At 40.7% G+C, this 14,795-nt stretch overlaps 1 protein-coding gene across 1 annotated transcript in view; it reads left to right on the top strand.

The window, feature by feature from the left end:
• The window catches only part of Hsd17b7 (hydroxysteroid 17-beta dehydrogenase 7), a 21,493-nt gene continuing 6,698 nt past the window's right edge, over nucleotides 1–14,795 (top strand). Inside the window, exons 1-7 of the mRNA XM_004639885.2 lie at nucleotides 1–84; nucleotides 1,644–1,847; nucleotides 5,620–5,712; nucleotides 7,148–7,262; nucleotides 8,213–8,407; nucleotides 12,480–12,584; nucleotides 13,363–13,419. Of these exons, the coding sequence (XP_004639942.1) occupies nucleotides 50–84; nucleotides 1,644–1,847; nucleotides 5,620–5,712; nucleotides 7,148–7,262; nucleotides 8,213–8,407; nucleotides 12,480–12,584; nucleotides 13,363–13,419 (804 nt within the window). The 5' untranslated portion in view covers nucleotides 1–49. The remainder of the gene's footprint in view (nucleotides 85–1,643; nucleotides 1,848–5,619; nucleotides 5,713–7,147; nucleotides 7,263–8,212; nucleotides 8,408–12,479; nucleotides 12,585–13,362; nucleotides 13,420–14,795) is intronic.

The following is a 14,795-nucleotide window of genomic DNA, read 5'->3' as shown; positions in this document are numbered from 1 at the left end:
CTGACTTGGCGGGAGCATCTGCTTTGGACTGACGTCTGAGTGCGCAGAAATGCGGAAGGTGGTTTTGGTCACCGGGGCGAGCAGGTGAGGCCGCTTTCGGGATTTCGGAGGCTGAGTTTCAGGGCTCCACGGGAGCCGAGAACAGCGGCCCGCTGCTAACGACCCCAGCCTGCTCTTGACTTTGCCCCTGGGGGATTTGGGCAGAGATCCTGCCTGAATCTTTTCTAGGTCTCTACGAGCTCGGGCGCTGGCGTTTGAAATAGAATTGTCAGTGGGAAGGAAAACTTGAGCGCAGGGAGTGATCCCTGCTGCAGTCAAGAAAAATAGAACGCCCCACGCGAACTCCTTCCTTCCCTCCCCCCCAATTACCCACTCTTCGGTGCATTAGGACGGGGTGGGGTGGGGTGGGGAGAAATCTCCGTCCAGCATAGTCCGAGTGCAAGGTAACAAGTCCGGCATTATTCCAGGGATTCTCGCCTCCTTTATCACTTGTGCTTCCATGAAGAACCACTGTCACATTTGAGGAATAAAGACAGTGAGGGTGTTGCATGTTATTTAAGACTGTTAGGTTTAGTTACCAAACCATGGCCATATGATAGGGGTGTGTCGGGGATTGAACTCAGACCCTTGTGCTTGCCAGGGAAGGCCTTATTGTACTGAGCCATCTCCCCAGCCCGATCCATGGAAGGCTTTTAGTGTACTTTCTCCTTTGTGTCAACTGATGTTCTGCTGCTTTTGTTGTAAGTGTGTAAATAAATCACAATTGAGTTTATGTTTGACATATTTTGCAATATATGTAATGGCACAGTAATTTTAGAGGCTTGCTCTCTGAAGTGAGGAAGAATATGCACTTTGGTGTTCTCTTGACAGGGCCTTTGGGTGATTGCTAGCTTCAGGCTTTTGGGTGCAGATGTCTTGACTATTTGCCTGCAGTTAACTTAAGTCTTGGAAGAGAGTTTTATTACACGGATTTTCTTTGCTACCAGCAAAGGTAGTCTGACTGCTGTTCCCATCTAGTGGGGAGTTTTATATTGCTTTTTCTGAAGTAGTTCATGGAATGTCTTAGTGGTATACTTCTCTCTGCTCTTTCTAGATCCATATCCAGTACTCATTCCTTTTTTCTGCTTAATTATGCTGAATTTTTTTCTCTTTCTGTTGATTATTCAATTATGGTAGTGGAGAGTGGTTTGTACCTCCTGCTACAGTACTGATACTTATTTCTGAAAATCTAATTCATTCCCTTAATAGGGATACCTGGTGCTCCTTACAGTAGCAGTACTACCAACAGGTAGTAGAGTCATTGTTGTTGAGGAGCCTAGACATCCCACACAAGAAGTAGCTAAATAACACATACTGGCGATGTATTGAATCATTTTCATGAATAATGTCATATGTGCATTGCAGCTGTACATTGCATGTTTTTGGAATGGGCGACAGGAACCAGCCATCATCCTGAGCAAGTGATTGTGAGAGTAGGGGTTTATTCCTTCCATCTGTAAATGATGCTTGAATATTTTCTCTCTCCTTGGGTTTCTGATTGGCGCTCAACTTAACACAATTTGTTTTTTGAACCAAAGAAAGGCTTGTCTTCATTTGGTGCCATCTCAGTTAATGCCTATCCTGTGCTTAAATTGTTTTCTCAGTGGCATTGGCCTAGCTCTTTGCAAGCGGTTGTTGGCTGAAGACTGGGACCTTCACCTGTGCCTGGCATGCAGGAATATGGGCAAAGCAGAGGCTGTCCGGGATGCGCTGGTAGCCTCTCACCCTACTGCGGAGGTCACCGTTGTGAAAGTAGATGTGAGCAACCTGAAATCAGTGTTCCATGCTGCCAAGGAGCTTAAGCAACGGTATGTCTTGTGGTGACAGATATATTACAGATGGTGCAACATAAGGATTAAGGAATGAAGGATAGGGAATGGGGATTAAAAAAAAGTAAGTGTGGTGGAAGAAGTTGTGCTGAGAAAATCTTTGTAGACTGACTCAATCTGTCTCAGGCCATTGTCATTCTTTATCATTCATTATTTTATGATTAATATATGATATACCCTAAAATGGTCAATTGTAAGAACATAAATTAATGTAACTCTTTTAATACTTAGATTCTTTTTTGCATATTTCCTATGAATTCATTTGGGAGGCAGGGAAAGTACTGACATTTAACAAGTGACACAGGACTAGGAGAACTGTTGCTAGTAGAATCATCTGACTTTGTTGTGCTTCTAGAACTCAGTTCTTTTCTTTCTCAGAATGTTTTCTTCAGACTAGCAAAGATTTGTTCACATCTATATGCTGATTTGCCTATAATAGGCATTGGACAAATATTTGGAAAATGAAGGAATGGACTCTGAACATATGGCTACTAGAGAGTATACCCAAACTTGCATATACACACCCAGTACACTTTTTTCTGGCAGAGGGAGCATTCTTTTTTTTTTGAAATTCTAAGAGGAGTTTATGATCAAAAAAGGTTATAAGCCCTGCATTAATGTATGCTGAGCCCCAGCACAAATCAAAATACTTAATTTTAAAATATTTTTGTAATTAAGGTCCTTAAAAAATGAAGAACTATTTTATTTCCTTGGACAGTAAAATGAAATAAGGTAGAAACAGACAAGATCTTGGTGAAGACATTTGCTAGAAAATAATATACTGAATATTATTTACATGAATCAATAGTCATTTGCATTTCCTTGTTCCAAATGTGTGAGTTGAAACTTGACCATTTTTTGGGGGTGGTTTTTGGTCCCAGTTCTTCTTAATGTGATCTTAGGCTTTTGTGAATGTGGTTTTTTTGTTTGTTTGTTTTCTCCTCTGCTGCTGAACACTTAGAGTTGCAGTCACATTCTGTATCTCTATTACTTACAGAGTCTCTAAGCCTCTAAAATTGCACATTAAGTGTCTTTATAGAGTAAAGTAGGGGCCTGCCCCGTAGCTCAGTTCTTTAAGTGGCTGCTTCGACAAAGCAGTCAGGCTCAGGTTGCTGTGGTTCGATCCCCACAACTCCAGCCAGCCAAACCTGCCCTGAAGGCAATCGGAGAAAAAAAAAAAAATCCTTATAGAGTAAAGTGACTTTATAGAATAAAAAAATAGTCAGGAGAGCAGTGTGTAGACAATCCTTTCCTAGACCTTTCTAGCCACCAGGCTGTCTTGCCTGTGTTACATAGATTTAATTATTTTTTCCTTTTTTGGCAAGAAGGACCATCATTCTCAGTTCATAGTAACCTATTTCAATACAGTTGACTTTTGAGACTTAAAGTTTTAACACTTGTAGTATGGATTATTCTCAGTTGTTTCCAGAATTTTGAAATATTTAGTAATTTATCACAGATTTAATGCCATGAGGCTGTGGGACACAGGAAAGCACTGAAGGTAAGTGAGTTGTGCCAGCTGTGTGTCATCAGCATTCGGGGTTCAATGTATTTAATCCACAAAATAGCTTATTTTGATTTGTGCTGGGGCTCAGCATACATTAATGCAGGGCTTATAACCTTTTTTGATCATAAACTCCTCTTAGAGCCAAGAGAGCTTGAGAAGGATCTTTTCCAATGGTAAAAGTCAGCACCACCCTGGACAGTTGGTCTTTCTTTTCTTTCTTTCTTTTTTTTTTTTTTTTTTGCTATACGGGGGATTGAACTCAGGACCTTGAGCTTGCCAAGCAGGCACTTATGCCACTGAGCTATCTTCCTGGCCTGGTGATCTTTCTATCTGTAACTCTGTTCTGTTAGATTTATGCAATTAAAAACATGTAAGGAGTCATTGTGCTGTTTTACCCAGAATAAAACAACTCCACCAATTGTTTAGTCTTTGAGAGTAGTAAGTACTGGATATTTTTCTACTCAAACCAGAGGTCAGCTTGTTGCTCTGGTACAATTCTCACTGTTTAGTAAGTGTTTCTTATTTATTCCTAGGAAAATAGATTAAGAATCTTAGATGAAAGTTTTCAGCTAGGCATGGTGGCACATGCCTGTAATCTCAGCCTTTAGGAGTCTGAGGCAGGAGGATTGCTGCAAGTTCAAGGCCAGCCTGGGTTACAAAATGAGTTCAGGTCAGCCTGAACTGCATAGCTAAACCTTGTCTCAAAAAGACAAAAAAAGAAAGAAAGAAAGGTTAGATAATAGTCCTCTACCAGGGGTGTTTGTTCTTTGGAGGGACGCACATGGAACATTGAGGGAGGAAAGGGACACCCGCCTAGTCAGCCAGATCAGCCAAGTCAACCCTGGCAATCAGTGGGGTGATAGATATTGCTGCCAGATCACCCTCGTATCCAAAAGTTAGGTAGTGGAACAGTCTATAGTAGAAGGAACAGGAGGCTGGGGAGATAGCTCAGTTGAATAAGTGCTTGCCTGATAAGTGCAAGGTTTTGAGTTTGATGCCTGGTACCACCAAAAAAAAAAGAAGGAACAACTGTCTTTTTGGCATTTGCATTGTGAACCAGTGGGAGCAATAGAAGTGTTTTTAGCAACTTAGTAATTAGAGCTACTTGATTGTTAATTATTTACAGGGTGACCAGGAAATGCTTGTGCGTGTTCTGCACTATCAACTACATGTAATTTAAGGTCCAGTTTGAGTCACTCTGCCCCCGTCCTGGATTGAACAGAGAATACAAACAGTGTGGGGCATAGAATTCTAGGAGTTGTTCTGAACATGAATGGTGCCTGTGGGTGTCACAAGAACAGGCTCTCCATGCCTCAAACTTGGTTTAAAAGGGATATACTTAGATGAAGATTTATGTAGGTTTAAAAGTGGAAAGGCTTTCTCAGTTATTATTTTTCAGTTCCTTCCGTGGCAGTATTCTAGAGCCTGCCCACAATATCATAGCCCTATTCAGCTTTTATAATTTCATTCTCAAAATCTCATAGTGAGCATTTACCATTTTATGAGACATAGACCCTGTCTGCAAACACTGAATGGTTTTCATATGGGTTTTCTGTTTTAGTACAGATCTTTTTTTTTTAATGTGTTTATTACAGGTCTACAGAGTCCGTAGATCGGACTCAGAGTGATTCTCCTGTTTTTAGCCTTCCAAGCACTGTGATTCCAAGCACATGCCACCATGTCGTCTCAATTGCCATCATCATATGCTCGCTGGAGATCTAACCTTGGCTGCTGCGCTCTGCCTAAGCAGGCGTTTTAGTCCACTGAGCTATCTAGCTGGCCCTTAGTACAGATCTTGACATTCAGAATTTAGTATTGATCTAGTGAGGTCTGGTGGTATGCATTATACAAGTTTTACTTGTTAACCAGGAGAGATGTTCACTAAAAAAGGAAAAAAGAAAAACAACAACAACAAGAACAAAAACAGGTAAAAAAACCCTTTTAAGACCAGAAAGACAGCAGGCTTAGTAGAGGGTTGCTGCAGTGCCTAATGGGGAAGGACAAAGCAGGAATTTATTACAGATGATTTGGCTCTAAAAGTCATTGATATCACTGTCTAAAAAGGTATTTCAGAAAGGTATACAAATATTTACTATGGCTAACAAAAAATTTGAGAAAAGAACAATATGCTAATCCTATTGTTCAGAAGTGTTTTCAGTTCTTAGGCTTTCTGTATTTTAGAGACAGAGACACAATGTTAATCTTCTCTATTTTAGTAATCTTGTTTTGTTGTTCTACTTGCAGGTTTCAAAGATTAGATTATATATATCTGAATGCTGGAATCATGCCTAACCCAAAGCTAAACATCAAAGCACTTTTCTGTGGCCTATTTTCAAGGTAATTTCTCTTTTCCAGATGTGCTGATTTGAAGGAAGATGTTTATTTCTCTGCCTCTTTTTGCCTTTGGTGTGTTAGATTGTGCTATGAAAGATAAGGGATACTGAGAAGGGTCCAAACGTAAGAAGCAGATGTAACAGCTACACCAAGAAAGGGAAGTAGGGCATACCGCAAGTCATGGTTCTTATTGCAAGGAACAACTCGAGGCATAGAACACTCAACAGGCTTGCGTGAAAGAAACGAGGCATAAGGTTTAATACCTGGGTGTGGGGAGACAGAGGACAGTAAGGCCATCTGTAAGGAATAAAGAAAAGTGGGCCCCTTTTTATAGGGCTTGAAAGAAGACAAGGGACATCAGGTGGGAAGATCTTAGTAAACATCAGTGGTCATAGTTCTGTGGATATTTCACATCCAGTGGGCAAAGTCCTGGAGCAGTCTGGAAAGCTTGGGTGCCTTTAGCTATCCAGGTGATTGCAAAACTCTGTGTTCCGTCTTAGCGCTTTTAGACACCCTTTGCTTGCTGAGGGCAGCTCAAGTGCTGAGCTAAGAACAGCGCCTTGACTGGCAGCCGGGTTGGGTAGCAGGAGAGTCACGTCTGAATTGAGCCTTACACTTCTACTGTCTCTGGGTTGGATATTTCAGGATATCAAGTTTTGATGTGCCTGAATGTGTATATGAGCTAGAACAGACCTAAATTAGATGAAGTTCTCAGGGAGACTGAATACCCGAGCAAATTCTACGGGAAGCCTAGCCTGGTAATGGGTCAGGTGCCCTGACTGTCAGGTTAGAGAAATACAGAGAACTAATGACCACCTCAGAACTTATTAGTATACCTTAATGTGGTGGCTTTCAAAGAGATTTAACCACAATCCTGAGTAGGAAATAAGTCTTATTTCTGTTTCCTTGTGTTTATTTGTGCTGCTTACTACATCGATAGTTTCCTTAAATTAAAAGACGCATAGAATACACACTAATTTTGACCTACTAAATTGATCTCAAAGCAAAACACTGTATTAGTCTGTTCAATGCCATTAAGAATTCCTAGCGGAAAACAACCTGCTCATTTTTTTTAGCAGTTAAACACACTGTGCACAGACTTTTTTTTTTTTTTTTTTTTTTTTTTTTGCCTTGGTGTAGCCATTATTCTTTCAGTTTATGTATAACTTATTTTGAGGAAAGATAAAGAGGGTGTTAACAATTTATTTTTGAGAGATGTGTCTTCCTTTTTGTAATGTGAGCTGAAGTATGTGTGTCCTGCTGTAAACGAGGGCATTTGGGGTCACATTTAATTCTCTCAGCAATGCAGTCTGAGAAATAGGTATTTTTATTCCTTTCATTATGGAATCAAAGAAGGTCTGGTTTATGAGTGTAAGGGGATTGGTTAGGAGCATCTGCAACATTTAAAATGCCATCCTGTTGTCCTTTGCTATTTCAGAAATGTGATTCATATGTTTTGCACAGCTGAAGGACTGCTGACACAACATGACAAAGTCACTGTTGATGGGCTCCAGGAGGTGTTTGAAACCAATGTCTTCGGTCACTTTATTCTGGTAAAACAAAATTGAGTTTAGTAAACTCCTCCTCAGTGCTGTTACTAAGGGAAACATTGATGCTGTTTTGTGAAGCTCATTAGTTTATGGTTAGAATTAAATATTTGAAGTATCAGGGAGATAGCTTAGTGCCTGCTTGGCAAGTGCAAATTTCTGAGTTTGATCCCTGGTGCAAAAAAATAAATAAATAAATAAATAAATAAAATAAAATAAAACCAAAAAACTTTGAATATTTAAATACGGTGGCATCTGACTGAAAACATGCTTTGCTTATCGTAGTATATCAATATAGTATTTTTTATTTTACATCAACTCAAGAGAATAAAAAGAAAGTAGAGAAACAGATCCCTTCAGAAACAATATACAGAACTGAGGAGAAGGATACCAGTTATGTTTGCAGTAGTCTTTGGGACTGGGCTGAGGATCAGATAGCATGGGGTGGTAGGCAAGCCATTCTGAACAGTTGTAGGTAGTTAGTATTTCATTTTCATGATTTCTGACTCCTTAGGCCTCTGTCCTGGAATGTTATCAATTCTAGATCTACAGATAACAGTATGACATACGTAGCTTATCTAGCATGTCCTGTGCATCTGGCTCAGGTTTACTCTCATAGGGCAGCCAGAATATCTGGCATGAGTGATGACCAGCCATAATGCCAATCTCTTACAATTCCCTGGTGTCTTAGTTACTTTTCTCATTGCTGAGACAAAACATCCGACACCCCAAATTAAAAGGGAAGTTCTGTTCATTTCTGTTGAGCAATCATTTTGGCTACCTCTGCTTGCTTATCTGTGATGTCCCACTCCAAAGAGGACAAAAATGGCTCCCACCATCTTTCATTCATTTACTTAATGGTGCCATTCCAGTATACATATCTAATAGATTCAAAACTGTTGCTATCTATGCCCTCCATAGTCTTCAAGACCTTTTTGTTCTTTTTCTTCATTCAGATTCGGGAACTAGAACCTCTGCTCTGTCACAGTGACAGTCCATCTCGGCTCATCTGGACATCATCTCGTAACGCAAAGAAATCTAATTTCAGTCTTGAGGACATGCAGCACAGCAAAGGCCAGGAACCCTACAGCTCTTCCAAGTACGCCACTGATCTTCTGAGTGTGGCTTTGAACCGGAACTTCAACCAGCAGGTAAGGTCTGCCTCAGTGGTAGGAAAGGGAGGGCAGTGGTTTCTTTATAGACAGAACTGACTTTCTGGTAACATGGCTGACTTTCAGCTGTTTTAGTTAGATTTAGACGTGATGCCCTTGAAATCTTGAGGACAGGAATAATTCACTTCGGGCTTGTTAGATAAATGTGCTTCATTTACCATTCTGTAGTACGTAGGAACTCTGATCTGTATTAGCAGGACAGCACCACTGACCACGGCTGCTGCCGCTGTTTAACTTCTTGTGGTCCCTCAGATTCTGTTAATTGATGCCTCTCCCATCACAGTTAGGGAGGGTTGATGTTCACAGGTTCAGATGAGAATAACAGAGTTCAGAGAAGTCGAGTCATTTCCCCAGAGGTTACATGATTCTAAGTGGGAGAGCTCAGAGCGGAGCCAAGACCATCAGATTATGCAGCTTGGATTTTTCTTCTTAAACTACATAGCCTTCTGGTTGTTGCATCAGATGCTGTAATACAGTCAGCAGTTATGTAGCTTTGTGGGTACTGGTGCTTTGGGGAGACTCCAGAGCTCTGGTTCCATGACGATCTGAGTTTAGAGAGTGTTTCTTAGGAGAAGGTGAGCCTTGACTGTTACACTGGCTCTGATCTGAAACTTGGTTGTGTCATTGTTGGCCTTGATGGCTCAGGTAGGAACTCTTAAATAAACATCTCTAGTCTTTTCTATGGATGTTTGAATTCCATGAACATTTCTGCTTAAGACAGTTATGTGTAAGTGTCTTGGTTACTTTTTACTCGTTGCTGGGACAAATACCCAATACTCAAAATGAAGGAAGGAAAGGTTTATTTAGCTCACAGTTACTGGAGGGTTCAGTCCATATTCTGCTGGCTCCAAGGCAAATAACAGTCATTCATGCAGCAGAAAACAAGAGCAGAAGAGGAGCAGCAGCTGCAGCGTCCGTCAAGCCTCTCTCTTCCTTCTCTGCTCACTGCGAAGACCAGTGCTCCACAGTGAAGATCGGAGCTCCTCCAAAGTGGCCCGGCTGCAAAGATCAAGCTCCTCCAAAAAGTTGGACTTCTCCGCAGAAGCCAGGCAGGGTAACAGGAAGTCCTGCAAGACGGCAGGAAGCCTTTCTCAATTCCTGGGCCCTGCCCACCTGCAGGGCTAGGTCCCCACGCTGAGATCTGCCAGAGCTGATTCAGCCAAGTTGACACAATGTATCAACTAACACTGTAAGACAGAAGGGAAAATAAGACTGACAGGAAACTGCCTTCCCTCAAGGGAACTCACTACCCTGCTCATGAATTGCATATAGAAATCTGGATCTTAGGTGTTAGCTTTGACCTGGGTTTCTCTGGAACAGGATCTTTATCAGGAAGAATTGTTTAGCAGTGTGACTCTTAGAACTGTGCCTTTTGTCAAGGGGTAGTATAAAGTGTGATGGTGGTCCCTGTCTTTATCACGGAGGTTACATTCCAGAAACCCCCACTATAAGTGAAAATTAACGAAGTAGCAACGTTATATTTGTTTATTGTTTATGTATATTTTAAAGCTTTAGAAACCCTTCCCATACTCTTATAAACCTTTCCCACACGTTCAAAAACACTTCTAATGTTCTTAACCATTTTCTAAAATCGTAAACTTACGTAATTTTAACAACATACATATACTGTACATTACTGCAAAGTCCTGCGATATAGTGAAAAATCTGCAATAAATAATTCAGATTAATTATTTTTTTGAAAACCCTTGAAACAGTGAGTCTGCAAAGTTGAATCACAAAATAGCGAGGGAGTACTGGAAAAGCTGGATTTGAATTATGGCTTTGTCACTAGGTTATATGTTTAGACAAGTTTGATTTCCTTATTCCTCAGTTTCTTCTGAAAAATAGGGAAAATAATAGTGGCTGCCTCATCGATCTGCCAGGAGGACTGAATGAGGGAATCGGCCTGCCATAGTCATAGGCAGAATTGTTCCATTCTCAGAATGTGTGCATTTGTACACATGTCTGCACACATATATGGATGGGGGTGTGTGTGAATGTGGTAGCTATGCTTGTGTGCACACCCATGGGGGAGCATGCGTACTGCATGTGTGGGTTTTGTGGGTGTGTGCACATGAGCATGCATGAGGGCACATGTGTGTCTGTGTATGTAAGTGTGTTCCTCTGTGTTCATGTGTTAGCTACTCTTATTAAAGCTTGGGCTTAATGTGTCAGTTCAATTATGAACCTGCTAACATTTTATGAGATGTTTAGAAACTTGTCAGAGCTGCTGCTTTATACCCTGGAAGCTCCCTTTTAGAGGGCAAGGTCAGAGTGGATTAGCTTCTCCTTTCATAAAAAGTACTGGGATTTTATTTAGTTTCCATTGTCAAGAAAACTTTGAGATTTTATCTTTTTATGAAAAAAGGTGATCTGATAATGTTGCTCCCTGCTCAAATATGTTAGGATTGGTTCTCAGCCCTTGATGTTTTCTCTGTGGCTTTTCTGAGGAAAGAAGACTGTTCTTTTGGAAGACTTATATTACTGGCAATGTTTTTGGGGTGGATTGGCAATGCCTGACACAGGTCATCTATTCCTGAGAGTCCCCATGTTGAACCAACTGTCCTTGGGGGATTTTAATGATCCATTAGTGACTTCAAGCCATATAGAAGTTCTTGGGATCATCATAATTTATTGCCTATAATTAAGCAGAAGAGAAAGCTGAGGCACAGGGAGATTGAATAATTTGCAAGCTAATCCAAAGCCGGAATTCAAATCCAATCCTAGAGAGCTCTCAAGTCTCTGAACTTCTACTTTATATCACCTTCCATGCTAAAAGTCATGGCACTTAATAGCCAGTCCACTTAGATAAAACTGCTTCCTTCTAGCTTTGGCTGATCAATGCTAGAAAATTGTGAATGTTGAAAATCCTCAATTTTGTTTGAAAATCTCTCATTTTGGATTTAATAACTGATTACTATTCCTAGGTAGTTTCTAGAGTAAGAAATGTTCTTTGAGGATAAATTATGTTGCTTTCTTAGGAAGATTTGGGAACTGTAGTGATGAAGAGTACTAGCTCTTGACTTCTTCCCCCAAGGACAGTTGGTCCATCATGGGGACTCTCAGGGATAGATGACCTGTGTCAGGCATTGCCCAGGATCTGCATGGCCCGATAGAGGAAGAAAAGCTTTTAGCTCCTGTTGGTTAGGGTGCTGTATGTCTATAGAGCTGTGCTACACCAGCATGTCTAACTTTTTATTTAAAAGAAAAAATGAAGTTTCAATTAATAAAAATAAGTTAAAATAATTGATATCCACATAAGTTAAAATACAGGGAAAATTAAGCAAAATAAAAGAGTAACATCAATCTCAGTGCTACAGGACTTACTATCCATGAATCAGGGTCTTTCTAGCCTGAGCTCTTTATTATTTGGGGTTCTCTATAGGACAGAACTTTCCAAAATGAGGGCTTCTGGACTGTGGGCCTTCATTAGAGATCCCCAGTTTGGAAAAGGTCTCTGTGGCACCAGTACAGCCTCTCTTTCCTCTGATGCCAGGAGCGCCTACGGCAGGTGCCCTTGTGCAGCTCTTAATGTAACTGCAGGGAAAAAGCATGTATTTTAGGCTGAGCATTCTCTATCTACTAGATCAGAAACTTCTTGAAGGCAAAGACTGAACTCTTTTGGGTCTTTTATCTTAAATATTTATTAGGATCAATAAATGGATCTTCTGTTAAGTTAATAACATGGAAAACTCAGGTCACCAGGGCCTCCGCTGCTCACTCCAACTTTAAGATCGGTTATTCTTTGTACTGTAAATTCCTTAAGACTAGAAGCTTTATCTTACTGATTTTTTCATCCTGAGTACTTCTCACTGAGGGTTCTTTAGTCTAATGCTCTCTCAACTGAGCTATTTTGGCTGGACTCATGGAGGGTTCTTAATGAATGCTTATTAAACTAAGATAATGTAGTCAACTTCATGGATAACTTAGAGTATAAATTCTTCATCCTTGGCTTCCTGGCTTATAGGTTTATTGCTTATTAACTGGCACATAGTTGGATTCAGTATGTATTGAATTAAAATCTTACTGTGATGTTTCTCTGTGCCTCCAGGGTCTCTATTCCAATGTGGTGTGTCCTGGTACAGTAATGACCAACTTGACCTATGGAATTCTTCCTCCCTTTGTGTGGATACTTCTGATGCCCATAATATGGCTGGTGAGTGATGAGCCGACACACTTTAAGTTTGAGAAATGATTTAAGAAATTGATCTAAAGGTGGCAAAATTCTTGTTAACTTGTTATTGACGTGACTGGCATGTGACTCCTGCCTTGTACTCTGGTTTTTACAAGTACCTTAGTATCTGAGGGTGTACTTGTTTTCTTTGATTGAGCATCATAGAACCCAAGAATTCTGTATTCAGATAATTTTGGAAAAATCCACATAAAGCAGTGGACTTTTCTGAGTTTTCATTGTTGTCATGTATATTAAAAGTTCTCAAGAAAGGGATGACTGTATAGTTATCTACAACTTTATTTTATTTGTCTCTTTTGATTTGGCTTATGAAAATCTTGCAGGACCACCGTTCTCACATACAATGAAAAATCTTGCTTTCAGCAAGTAACCCTTGTCTCAAGTCAGGAAAAAATGTCCCTCCATAATGGTAGGCATGGTAAAAAAGATCAGAAGTAAATATGCCTTCATGTGTAAAATACTTGTTGACCCACGGTAGTAGAGTTTAAGTGATACATTTTTTTGCCTTATTTTTTGACTCTCAAAAATGATCTATGATCTGAAATGCAGAATTTCTTATTATTTTTTATTTTTTGGTGGTACCGGGAATTGAACTCAGGACCTTACACTTACCAGGCAAGCACTTACTCCGCTGAGCTATCTCCCTGCCACCCACCCAAATTTCTTAATATTTAAATGAGTAATTCTTTTTTTAACTGTGTTCCAAACCACCTCAAAATAACTGTTGTTTTCTTTTCCTCAGCTTCGCTTTTTTGCACATGCGTTCACTCTGACACCACACAATGGAACAGAAGCACTGGTATGTCGCTAGTTTTTAAAGTTTGCATAGTGGCTTAGTAGATGTGAATTTAGGTTCACGGGGAGTAGTAGAATTTCATTTGAAAAGATGGTAAGAGAATAAGCCATGTGAATGAGGTAGCCCATCGGGCCAGATGCAGAAGTTGAGGAGTGAAGTTTGAAAGTGTAACATCTCTGAGGGCACTGGTCCCCATGAGTGTAGAGAAAGCAGTTCTGGAGATGCGAGAGGCACCAGAGGCAGGAGGGGAGAGAGCTTCAGAGCACTGGATGGGCAGGCCAAGCAAGGTGGGTGATCAGGGGCTGATTTTCTACGGAGGAGGTATAGCTTGTAGACAAGAGCAGCAGCAACCAAGTCATCTCTATTTCTCTATATGAAGATTCTCTTCCCTTTGTTGGCATTAGATGATCAAGTTGTTCCTTTATGAGGAAAACAGTGCATTATCTTAAATCAAGACAGATATTAGTAATGATCCACAGTTCACTGTCCACAGTGATGTCTTTGATTGTTTATCACCTCAGAACCCCAAAGGCAGCCTCCGTGGGCAGAACAGAATTGTCATGCAAGGTAAAAGTTGGCCTCTGTTGTTCACATGATCTAGTTGAAAGCCCAGGGTGTTAGAGTCAGCTCCTATGCGCTAATTCCCTCGAGCTCCTGCGAGATTTTGCTCCTCACCCAAGACCTTGTAATTTCCCAAAGTGTGACAGGTAGGAGGATATCACCTGAATAATGTTGGTGACAGCTGGAGGTGCTAGTGGTTCTGAGTGTACCACATCAGGTGCACAGACCTCACTCCATCTCTGGGCAGATCTTGTCTTCCTAAAGAAGAGCATGAGCTTGAGGTTGAGAGACCTGGAGCACAGTGGTTCAGAGCAAGGCTGCTGAAGTTAGATTAGCTGCTCACCTCCCACTACTCTGGTTTCTCCCTGCGAACCTTAGCTTTATATTATTTGTAATAGGAACCATGGAAGTAATTGAGAGAAAGCATATTGCAAAGGGGTTAATGTATTTTAACATTTAAATTTTAAGGGAAATATTTTAATGAAAATAGTACAGGTCACATGTATATACTAACCAACTGATGGAACAAATATAGGCTCATAAATATACAAAGATTTGATATATGATCAAGATGACATTCCAGGGTCGGCCAGATAGCTTAGTGGACTAAAGCACCTGCTTAGGCAGAGACAGGGACCCAGGTTTGATCCCTGGCATGCCATGCTGGCCCCGCCTCAGGGCGCACTGAGACAGTGACTGAGATTGGGGCAGTGGTATACACCTTTAATTCCAGTGCTTGGAAGGCTGCAAACAAGAGAATCACTATAAGTCTGATCTGTGTAGTAAGACTCTGTAGACCCTGTACTAAATACCAAAAA

The sequence above is a fragment of the Octodon degus genome, unplaced genomic scaffold (genome assembly GCF_000260255.1).
Source record: "Octodon degus isolate 3935 unplaced genomic scaffold, OctDeg1.0 scaffold00116, whole genome shotgun sequence".
In the NCBI taxonomy this organism is placed as follows: domain Eukaryota; kingdom Metazoa; phylum Chordata; class Mammalia; order Rodentia; family Octodontidae; genus Octodon; species Octodon degus.
This window is presented reverse-complemented; position numbering and strand designations above follow the sequence as displayed.